This window comes from Salvelinus alpinus, chromosome 27, assembly GCF_045679555.1.
Source record: "Salvelinus alpinus chromosome 27, SLU_Salpinus.1, whole genome shotgun sequence".
Classification (NCBI taxonomy): Eukaryota; Metazoa; Chordata; class Actinopteri; order Salmoniformes; family Salmonidae; genus Salvelinus; species Salvelinus alpinus.
The window spans coordinates 35756484-35767932 of NC_092112.1; the positions used below are offsets into that span (position 1 = coordinate 35756484).

Here is an 11449-nt window from a genome sequence, read left to right on the forward strand (position 1 = left end):
CTCAAACTGGACAGTTTTATCAATCTCTTCATTCAAAGAATCAATCATGGACAGTTGTGGCTGCATTGTTGTCTACCTTCTTGGCCTTTGTACTGTTGTCTGTGTCCTATAATGTTTGTACCATGCTGTGTTGTCATGTGTTGCTGCCTTGCTATGCTGTCGTCATGATGTCTCTCGTCGTGATGTGTGTTTGGTCCTATATTTATATATATTTTTTTATTTTTAATCCCAGCAGGAGGCCATTGTTTTGGTAGGCCATTGTTTTCCACCACCATCGACAAAACATAAAATTATAGAATTTCTCATGGAAGAATGGTGTCGCATCCCTCCAATAGAGTTCCAGACACTTGTAGAATCTATGCCAAGACCAATTGAAGCTGTTCTGGGTCGTGGTGACCCAACACCCTATTAAGACGCTTTATGTTGGAGTTTCCTTTATTTTGTCAGTTACTTGTATATCCAGTGGGATAATATATCCCCATCTATCCATCCATCTCAATCTTGTATGATCGTATCCAAAGGACTTTCTTCTGGATGTGTTAGCTGAACTATATTATTGATGCCAAAACCTTTTGTAATTAAATGTACATGTATCCCTTGCTGTCCATATTTCATGAGTTGTGCAATTTGTTTGACGTCTTCATTGTTTAAATATGCATGCTTTCTATTTATTCAGACTAATATCACTAAGAATATCAGGCTTGAGCAACCGTTTCCATACCATTTTTTCCAGAGAAACATCACGTGACATAGGGTAGCCATTGCGCAACAATATTAACAAGCATTCTTTTGATCATTCGTCTTGCAGTTAGTCGTCATTAAACCCACAAAACATAATTCAGTAAAAATGTAATTTATTTCACCATGACACACTTTAAATGTGCAGAATTGGAGATTGAGAATGCTAATAGTTAATTCCAAATATACTGTCGTTCGAGTAATTGTTTCTACATCTCATTTTGCTTATAGACTCAGTAAGGTAAGCACAGACATCAAAGAAAGCCTTGAACCAATGACCCTTACACGGACTGCCAGTCTTCCAAGTGGAAAAGGCACCGTTTGTCTACGCACGATGTAGGGCTGGTGCTACAAGAGAGACTGTGCTAAAGAGAGTATTCATCCACATTAAATAATCTGTTTATTTTTTATTTTATTTTTTTAAACATTATTCAGTAGAGTCGGGCCCCGAATCCAAAAGTCTGTTTGATGGCTTCAAAGTAGTGTCTCTTCCAACCCTCCTTTGTCCGATCCTCCTCTACCGTCGGGACTCCTTTACATTCTACCTTCAGCTCAGTCTCATTGCCTCGATCCTTCATGTTCAGGGTAATAGTTGCATAGTGCTCTGGAAAAGAGAAATCAGAGCCAGTTTGAGAATCATTTGTTGCTAAAACAATAATATATCCAAGCCAGTTATGTTACTATCCAAGGTTTCTCAAGTCCAGTTGTGGGCACCCAACAGGGTATGCACGTTTTTGTTCCTGCCCAGTATCAACACACTGGATCCAACTAATCATCATGCCTGTAATTAGTTGAATCAGGTGTGTTCGCTGTAGGATGGACCAAATCCTGTACACCCTGTGGGTGCCCAGGAGCAGAGTTGAGAAAGCAGTTAAGAATTGTAGAAATTACCCGTATAAAAAAAATACCTAAGTAACACACAAATCAAGAGCACCACTGGGCAAGTTGGGGAAACCTACCACAGGGCCAGGTCTTGAACCTCCATTTCATAACTATCTTTTCATCTGGGACCTAAGAAGTGGAAACCAAAACCAGTTAGATTTGGTATTTCTCCACCAATGGGTCATGATCAACAGAACATGATCTCAAGCAGATGCGTGTCCTCACCAGCTCCAGAAACTCTCCGTTGACGCTTCCCTCTAGCAGCTGAAACTTCCCTCCTTTGTCTCCGTCAACCACTGCTGCAGTATGGGTGAACGCCTGGACCATCTGCATTACGAGAGAGGAGACCATAGATTAGTCAAATCAGCACTGATTCCTATGCCCTCAGCCAATTGTAGTCATGATTCAAAAGAATTATGGGATGACAATTTAAAAATTAGGTTGGCGTTATATTATAATAGGCAACATTTTTAAAGCGGAAGTAATCCACAGAGAGTTAAAGTCTAGTCTATTGAGGTTGCTCTTCGTTCCCTATTAAAAGCAACAGATGCAGTAAAATCCAACATAAGGGTATTTGTGTGAAAAAAAAACATTTGCACTGATAAAATGATTTGCAGTGGTAAAATTAATTTCAGTAGTGAAGTGCAGGAGAAAAACAATCGCAAATCAAAATTCTATCAAAACCTTGGTAGAACACTTTCCATTGAAGGCAAACAAACACATGCACTCATATATACTTACTGGTTTTCTGTACATAGTGTATTTATGCAAATTGTGTCATAATTCAGCTTTGTTGCTATTGATACTTTGTAATGTCAAATTTGTGAAATAAACCATTCTCTACTTCCTCAGTGACTGGGGAAAGTACTGGGGTGTATTCATTAGTGCACACTGTAGAAAAACTTTTTGCAACGGGAATGTTTTGCAAAGAAAACCAAGTTAAGAGTTTATTTCCAAAATGCTATTAAACTTGTGTTTTTCATCAGAAATGACTGCCTATGGGTACCTTCATGTGTGTTAAATATTACGCTTCTCATTTATAGATTTTAGATATAAATTAAACAATTGTTTTCACAAAACGCTGTATCATTGTTAGCTGGAATGGAATGTTTGTATCCTGTATATTTGACTCTGATATGTGGTTGTCTCACCTAGCTATCCTAAGATGAATGCACTAAGCTAAGTCGCTTTGGATAAGAGCATCTGCTAAATGACTAAAATGTGAAATGTAAATGTTTTAAATACAGATCTCATATGACAGTATTCATAATTTTTTATGTCACAAATGTATCATTTGTACATCTGTATTTGTTATGTTTGACTGTAAAACCTGAGGCAGATATACAGCGTTTTGCTAAAAATCATGATTTGTCTCTTTGAAATGAAAACATCAAGTGATAGATTTTAAACAAATATATGTCTGTCATTACACAACCCAATGCCATGATTAGATTGTGAAAAAACTCTTTCAGAAATTCTTTAAACAATAAATGTTAATTTACCAACATTTCTGAAAATGGATATATTGCTTTTTGGATATAAACTCTTCAAGTGTTTATCGGACAAGTTCAGGTTAGTCCCTCCAGTTTCTGCCCTTACACGTTCGTTTGGTTCCTAGTGAATTCACCTCTGGATTGGTTTCCAAGCATATTACTTCAGCCTGTCATGTCTGGCCCAATCAGTGATGTTGGAGGAAAGGACACAAGGAAGGGAAGCTAGTATTTGACTACTTTACTACTCACGTCCTGGTTGATGAAGGTTCTGTACAGCTCGTCAGGTGAGGTGAGGAAGGTCTCCTTGAGACTAAACTTGCAGGTGGGGATCTTGACCCCTGTGCTAGGAGAGGGGGCTGATACGCAGGAGCCAATCTGGGGACGTAGACAAGCGTGATCATCCTGTTATTCATAAATTCTATGATTATGTACATTAGGTGAAGCTCACGTGATGCTCAATAAGCTTGAATACTTAAAATCCAGAACGTGGGAAATTCAGTAGATGGATTATGTATTGGATTCATTATGTGGCACTTTACATCAATAAGGTGGATGGGGAAATCACTTAATTCACTACCTATGTTGGAATGCTACTTGAACGGAAACTTATCAGTTGAATTCTTGCCAATAAAAAAAAGCATTCTCTAATTTATTTTATCTTGAACATACAACATGTACAGACACGGTCTGTTATTGCCAGTAAGGTTTTAATCATGCTCACTAGCCCCTTGATACAATGGTTCTTTGATTGTGTCTCAATTCTTCCCCCTTCTCCTTTTGTGTGTATTGGATTGACGTAAATATTAGCTGGAGAGAGTTTCCACCATTGTTAAATCCATGACGGAAGTGAAATAGAAAGGAGAAAGGTAGATAATGGAGACGTAAGGTAAGAAGGCAACTGCCACCCACCTGGGTTTTGTCCACTTTGACCTTTGTCTGCGTCTGCGACGGCTGTGGCTTGCTCGCCACCCCATTCGCCGTTGGGAGGATCATGCCCTGAGTGAACTCTGCAGTCATCGGAAAAGTTCAATTTCAATCAGTATCAAGCTGAACTATTAATATCTGTATAAAACAGGCACGAGGGCTAAATAAAGGCCTCACCGGATTTGAGGTGGTCCACATAGCTCCCCAGGGCAGCGCGCACTTTCTTCGCTCCCTCCTTCTTCATGAGTTCGGTGAGGGTTGTGTTGGGTTCATCTTTGCAAAGTGACACACTGATCTGTGCCCGGGGGGGGGGGGGGGGGGGGCAAAGATTATACCCAATGTCATGTTAGGTGTGGTCTTGTTCTTTTTACCATACAAAATGCAAAGAAATAACATTACAACCAATAGCCATCAGCGGTCGATGTGCAAATTAGCCTGACCAAACATGATCCTTAATGGCATTCTGTCATAACAACCTACATCTAGGTCGTCCATGTCATTTTCATCGGAGAGGTTGGGAACTTCGATGTTCCCTTTGTACTTGATTCCGGTTTTTGATGTTCCTGGGACAGAGCGAGAGAGAAAGAGACGTCATGAAGCGTACTTTGAAGAGACACTTTGACAACCCACCCACTTCTCACTGAACCCCTGGGGCGTTGTGTGCTGGAGAATATAATTACAGTCTCATTGCCATGGAAACAAGGGCTATGCTGCTCTTTAGTAGGCAAAACCCTCTGCTTCAAACAAAATGTAGGATACATTTGGCAGAAAATACACTGGCAGAAAACCTAACATATCTTACCATATGTTCAACATGAGTTCCATATAGAGTGATGTGTGTGCCTGCTAGTGGTCACGATACCAACATTTTACTAATGATACAATACTAGGCCAAGTATCACAATACCGAGTAGTATCAAGATACCACGGTGGGAAAAAAATTCAGAGTAGCCTAGCCATCCCGTTCGCCCTGTCCCCCGGACGCTTTTCTAAATCTTCTGAGCATGTGCTACGCAAAAACCTGTCAATTAAATTCACACTTCTACTCAATACAATTCACACTTCTACTTGTATAGAATACAGCATAGAATGGTGCTTCTACACCTGCATTGCTTGCTGTTTGGGGTTTTAGGCTGGGTTTCTGTACAGCACTTTGAGATTTCAGCTGATGTAAGGGCTATATAAATAAATTTGATTTGATTTGAATGGCTGATTTGCTCATATTTGCAAAGACCTACCTTTGGCTGCAGGAATATACGTGCATGAGCTGCATGTCATTGTGGTAGGCTTCAGTTAACACACCTCCCTCCTTCACACTGTCTACCTCAAACACACACACCAGTCTCTCTCCCACAAACACTGCTCCCAACTTTCAAAACACTGAGCACCAAACAGAACTTAAGGAGCACCAGAAAGATCGGGTTTTGAAATATTTTAGGCTTCCATTAGGCCTATATGAATCACATCTCATGAGTAGCAGACCCTTTTCCTTTCTTCCTGTGCCAATCAAATTTGCCTAAATCTACTGTCAAGCTGCCAGGTTGTTAGCTAGCTAGGTAACATGACTGAACATTGTTATCAAACCAATAATTAGCGACCCCGGATTGGTTTAAAACGGCCTGCGACATGGTTTGTGAAATGATATAAAATGCGCGCGAATCCCGAAAAAGATTAAAAGGCATCTCTGGTAATATGGGTCTTGTTTTTTTTAACCGTTTAGGCTAGAGACAAGACGTTTTCTTTGCTGTAAAGCTGCAAGCATGCTTGTCAATTTACCCTCTCTGGCACTCAGAGGCTGCGTTCAACACTAGTCTAGTCTCTGCTGCACTCACCAGTCCACGTCGCCTTGACGTTCCACTCGTAGAAGTAGATGAGCTTCCCCTTGCGGTTGTTGATGGATGCCTCACCGTCCAGCTTGGGGACGTCGGTGACCTCGCAGCTCCCCTCTGGGCCCTCCACGCGCAGCCCCAATAGGAGCTCCTTCAGCTTGTCTGTCGACCAGCCTGTCACATCTCGTTCGGTCCTGTAGGGACACATAATGAATATATTCAACTGGGTCGTGTTCATTGGGAAAGAGTCACTGTAACAAAGCATTCTGTAACAGAAACAAGCATTTGTTATTGGAGGATTTCCCCATTTCAAGGGCTTTTTCTAGAGGGACTCAAAAGGCAAGCTCTTTTAATAACATTCTTACGCAAGTGAATTGTTTCCTGTAGGAATATAGTTCAGTTGTAGTTAAGGGGATTCATTGACAGCGTTTCTTAGCTTGCACCATGATCACAGCGAGGCAGACCATAATGAAATTTCCCCCGAATAAAAGTAATGATCAGGTAGAGAAAACATTTCGCTCTTTTCGGTTCAGAGGGTTGTGATCATTGCTACCGTTCGGTGTCAAGTGTTATAAATATCCCCCATCTGCACCCTGTCCCTGGTGCTCCAGAAATAGCTTTGCTTAAAACCCTTCAGTCAGTGCCACCAACTAGAACATTCCAGAGGCTTCTGGACAGACCATGGGAGAAAGGGGGGGGACAAACACTTGGGAGCCTAACTCTCAGAAAACATTTTGATAACCGTGTGAATCTCTCCGACAAGGTGACTTATCAATATAGTCTGCTCTATTTACTCAGATTTGAAAAAGCTAATTACCATCAAAGTAGCTATCATACAAGACTGCAAGTCCCCACACATCATCTCTAGCTAACAAGTTTGCTGTCAACTCGCTAGCTACCTTGATCCAAAATTAAGATATACGTTTTTAAAGTGTATTTACTGTTCCATATCTTATTTAACTAATATTTGTTTATGCATTTGGTCTTGTATAGAACACTATCCTAGTAGCAGTCTAGTATTTATAACATGCCATGAATACTAAGCTGCTCTGCAAAAAGAACTAGCCATCTGTTTGATATTAGCCTCAACCTTACTTCAGCTAACCAGATCCTCTTCTCCTTCAGCCAGTGTCAGTCTTTCCTTAACTATACGAAATCTATTTCAATTCATGGTGTCAGAATGCACTGCTGTACTAAAAGCAATTCAGAACTAACTTGTTGACATGTTCTGTTGCAGATTCAAACCCAGATTAACTCATTGCAGAAAGTATCCATTATGAATAAGTGTATTTATTTGACAATGTACCTAGTCACCCATCAAATCACATCACACCTGAACTCCAACAATTACATTGTTTAAGAAATCAAAATAGTAAACAATGCATAACATATAAACCTCTGAATTTAAGCCAACATTAAAATGATTTAATCATCAACGTCACAAACCTGGAACGTCGAAGAACACCATATGAACTATATTATTATTATTATTATCTGAGAGCGCACAGATTCTGCTTTTCCATTTTAGGAATTAGACCAGTACAAATAACAGTGTAAAACAAAATATTGTGATTTTGGTAGGCAAGTTACAAATTGAAAAAGTATTTTATATAAAACCTAGTTAACTCCAGGAGAATGAGTAACACACTTATACTCAAAACAAGGAAGCCATGCCTAAACGCAGCTATATCAACACCCTTCTTGTCAATTTAACAGGTCCATGTTGCTGCTGTCAATTGTGAGCAGAATATTTATCACTGCATTCAGTCTGAACCCCAGAATAAGCAGCAGGACAACATTACACAGGTGAAAAAAAGGTAGCAAAAACAGTACACCACAACACTTTTAAACATGTTACTGAGTCTAGATGTTATCAAATCAGGAGAAGAACAAGTGAAGGAAGCAGCATAGGGAAAATGTGTGAAGGTAGGGTGGGTTTATAGAGATAAGATTGAAACTCTCGAAGTGTTGAAAGTTGAGGGACCATAGAAAGGTATAGTGTGGAGTAATGGTTAACTAGAGCTGGTTGACCATGGAATAACCATAAAATGGGGTGCTTGTGTGCTTCTGCAGCCCTTTTAGGCCCATGTCCAGTCATACTCGGGGTCTCCATGTGTGTCCCTTGACGTCATTCCGTCTGTTGCAGCATTCAATTTGTGGTCATCGTGCGTCTATGAATTACAACATTAAAGATAAGTGATCACAGCATTTCAACAAATTGAGCCATAGACAATACAACTTAAGCATTGAGGACAGCATTTTGTTGACAACATGGTGGTTTACACTATGCCTACTGTGTGTGAATGATGGAAGAATCTTACACTCAAAATGGACCTACAGCTAGTGTATGTGCTTCCTTAGGCCTGCACATCAACCAGTACTGGGAACACTGGAGACTTGGAATGCTTGCTCTCAAAGTGCTGCTTGAACGTCTTCGGGTCTGAATCTATAAACATCAAGTACAAAATGGAGGAAGTTAATCTGTGGCTTAGATTGAATTCAAAAGTTGGCGAATTATAAACTAAGCAATACAAAAATCAACTACCCATATGAAAGACTGTACCACACACATGGAGAGGAAACTAAAGGCACATACAGTACTAACCAATACTACTCAACCGACAGACAGGGCAGGTGTGGACCAGGGATGCAGTCTTCTGGTTCGCAGCTGCTGCCTTCTTAGCAGCCGCCATGGTATCAGTCAACAAGTTCAACTTGAGTGGAGCATGCCTTATACATCAATAAACCCATGCAACGTCTTCCTGCAATGTCTTGAACAGACCAAAGCAGGAGAATAGTGTTCCAGGTTGAAACAGCTTACCTAGTTGAGAGGTGGCAAGACTCAGGCACACCCACTGGTTCTGGAATAGAGAAGGTGCAAATAAGGTTCGCAATTTGGCATCAATAGTAATTCTACCTCAAAAATAAATGTGCGAGTACTAATTAATTTAAAACCCACCATAGTAGGTAGGACTAAATAAGGTTACATAACATACTAGCTATACTAATGATCTGTTCAGGCGATAACAGCAAACAATGTTTTCCCACAGTAAATTAAGCACACTTGCCTCAAGAGGATGCTAATCAGTCCATCTCTGAAACCTCCCAAAAAGACAGACTAACATAATACAGCTAGCTTGGGTAGCTATAAGTCAAGTAGGCTACCCACCCCTCACCCACAAACACACATAAACGCCTAGCCCTAGCTTCACCATCTAAGTTAAGTAGAAAGCTAGACTTCGTTTATAAAAAGCCAAAGACATCTACACTTGTTTTAATTAATTTCTCATGCATTTAAATGGCTAGAGAAACAAACGGTTAATGTAGCCATCTAGCCAGGCTAATGTTGCTAACTAGATAACAGGCAATTTCAATTTAAAACTTGCCCAAGACAGTTAACATAAGTCAATTTAAAACAACTTTAGCCAATTTATGATTTACTAAATGAGGCTAACATTAGATAGTTAATCCAGAGATTCTTACCTTGGCCTCGACTTGGCAGTATCGTCCAGATCTTCATGGCCCTGGTGAGTGTTGTTAAGCTTGAGACAGGCATTTGTAGTTCTAGATGATGGCCGCATTAGCAGCTAATTAGCATTTCATTTTTGGAGGGGAGGGTTTACATAGTTATCAAAACGTCCCGGCAGGGTATACCTACATGAAAACACAGCCCTTAATTGAAGCGTTTCTAAAATCCACAATGGATCAAACGAATGATGGACACACGATTGGAACCATTTCTGTGTTTGACCGCTAGGTTTTATGTGTATTACGACTAATACTGTCGTAGACTGTAGGTAAGTGGGTCGTCCACCAAATTCACACAGAAATATGAGTTACAGATCTTTCACTCTAATTGAAAGCAAGTCTAAGAAACAGTAGATATGTTCTATGTGCACTATTTATATTGCTTCCATTCCGTAGGTTTCGTTTTTGCATATTTTACTTTTGGTATTGTACACCAGCTTCAAACAGCTGAAAATACAATATTTTTGGTTATGGGAAATATTTCATAGCGGTTTAGATAGTACAATGATTCTCTACACTATACTTGCTTGTTTTGTCAGATTAACTGAAATTAGGTTAACTATTAGAATTTTAGCAACCAAGAAATGCCGGCGCTGTTTCTGCATAGTGCATCTTTAAAACGCAGAAATAGTCTAGGGTAAAGAGCGACGGAACGCTCAACTCCGATCTCATTAAAAAAAACGTAGTTGAACGTTTCGTTCTCATAAGAAAACATAGTTTAGCGTTCCTCGGCTAGGGTGGATAGGGACAGTACAGCTCAGATGCTGCTGTAGCCTCTCTCAACCCCTCACTTGATAACGACCTGCCGATAATCACCCTCACAAGAACAGAAATTAAGATAGAAACGGAGGTGCAGGTTATGCAATGTATACAACAGCATAATCGAATCCCACAAAATATGCGATATTTGAAAAAGGCCTTTTGCCGAGGTCTTCTCAACTGGATCTGAGACAGCCCATCTAGCTGAAGAAAGCACAAACGTTACTCACCAGTGCCAGTTATTGACGTTTGTTGCATCGGCTCTCTCCTCCACGATCCAGCGTGGATCCCCTTCTCCCCATTTCGCCATGATGACAGCGGTGTCTAGTTATTGTTTTAGCTACAGTAGCTAATATTATTTGCTAACTACTACCAAAAAACTGTTCAAATGATTACCTAAAGCTGGCTAACTAGCTAACTAAATTAATTACAAATGCCTATAACCAAAAAGGATGAAACGTGACGACGAGCTACGTTAGCTACACAGCTAGCCACAGGCTAACGTTGGTAATATCAACCTAGATGGCAAAGTGTAGCTACTGTGTATGTATTTTTAATTGACAAATAATTCAATTAAATCGCTAACCAAAACATTAACTTTAGCTAAGCCGACTGTATCATTTGTATTTAATCTATCTAAAACTGCGTTATGGCCGTAGAAATGTACCTGAGCGCCGGTGTGCTTGGTTTTAGGACCCTGGTTTTTCTCAAACTCGTTTCGAAATGCAAGGAGCTTGCGCACTCGCCGTAGAAATTACTAGAAGCGGACTAGAAATTACTGCAAGGGGAAAAGAAGCGGATGTAGCTACATGCGGAAGTTCCTGTCAAAAGAAAATCTTCGTCACTAGTTCCCAAAGCCACACAGTCATACACCTCGCCTATTTCTACCCTTTATCTTACTTAACATTATGCCTTACCTTCAATTAAGACAAAATAATATATTTTTTTGTTTTCATTAATTATTACGACATAGCGTCTTTGTGGCTGTGGTAACTAGTGGAAACCAAATAAAAGCACCGATATTTATTCTTACATTTAAAACAAATAAAGCCTATATTACAGTACTAACAGTATTTGATATCAAGACACGTCTTAATACTAAACATATTGCTTTGTTTGGAAAATGTGTGACAGGAAGGTGATTCCTGTCTCTCTACGATCCATTGGTTCCACAATAGGATTTTATTAAGAAATCATAACAATAACATTGCCTCTATTTGGACGTTTTAATTTAAATTAGTTATTATTGTGAGTTATTAAAATGACAATCAGGTTGGCAGTAAAAACAATATTACT

At 39.8% G+C, this 11449-nt stretch overlaps 1 protein-coding gene and 1 long non-coding RNA gene across 3 annotated transcripts; both read right to left on the bottom strand.

Moving 5' to 3' along the window:
- Window positions 1-837: 837 nt before the first annotated feature.
- Window positions 838-10935, bottom strand: ahsa1a (AHA1, activator of heat shock protein ATPase homolog 1a). The gene is made up of 9 exons (XM_071370469.1): window positions 10384-10935; window positions 5870-6060; window positions 4518-4600; window positions 4215-4332; window positions 4023-4120; window positions 3363-3488; window positions 1846-1947; window positions 1698-1749; window positions 838-1342 (listed from the first exon to the last, which is right to left on the bottom strand). Exons 1-9 carry the CDS (start codon window positions 10461-10463, stop codon window positions 1170-1172), a joined length of 1023 nt encoding a protein of 340 aa, XP_071226570.1. The 5' UTR covers window positions 10464-10935; the 3' UTR covers window positions 838-1169.
- LOC139556478 (uncharacterized) lies at window positions 7141-9489 on the bottom strand. 2 transcript variants are annotated; one of them, XR_011671127.1, is made up of 4 exons: window positions 9350-9489; window positions 8688-8727; window positions 8188-8312; window positions 7898-8037 (listed from the first exon to the last, which is right to left on the bottom strand). It is a non-coding gene; the product is annotated as an uncharacterized lncRNA (long non-coding RNA). The 2 variants fall into 2 exon arrangements; XR_011671128.1 differs by lacking the exon at window positions 9350-9489 and having other exon boundaries at window positions 7141-8037; window positions 8472-8727.
- Window positions 10936-11449: the final 514 nt, after the last annotated feature.

Excerpts from the sequence above, each read along its gene's own strand:
- ahsa1a (XM_071370469.1), bottom strand. The coding sequence starts at position 10,463 with ATGGCGAAATGGGGAGAAGGGGATCCACGCTGGATCGTGGAGGAGAGA. Across the intron at positions 4,601-5,869 it reads CGTCAAGGCGACGTGGACTG|GAACATCAAAAACCGGAATC; the intron begins GTGAGTGCAGCA and ends GCTCTGTCCCAG. Across the intron at positions 3,489-4,022 it reads TCAAAGTGGACAAAACCCAG|ATTGGCTCCTGCGTATCAGC; the intron begins GTGGGTGGCAGT and ends CTACGTCCCCAG.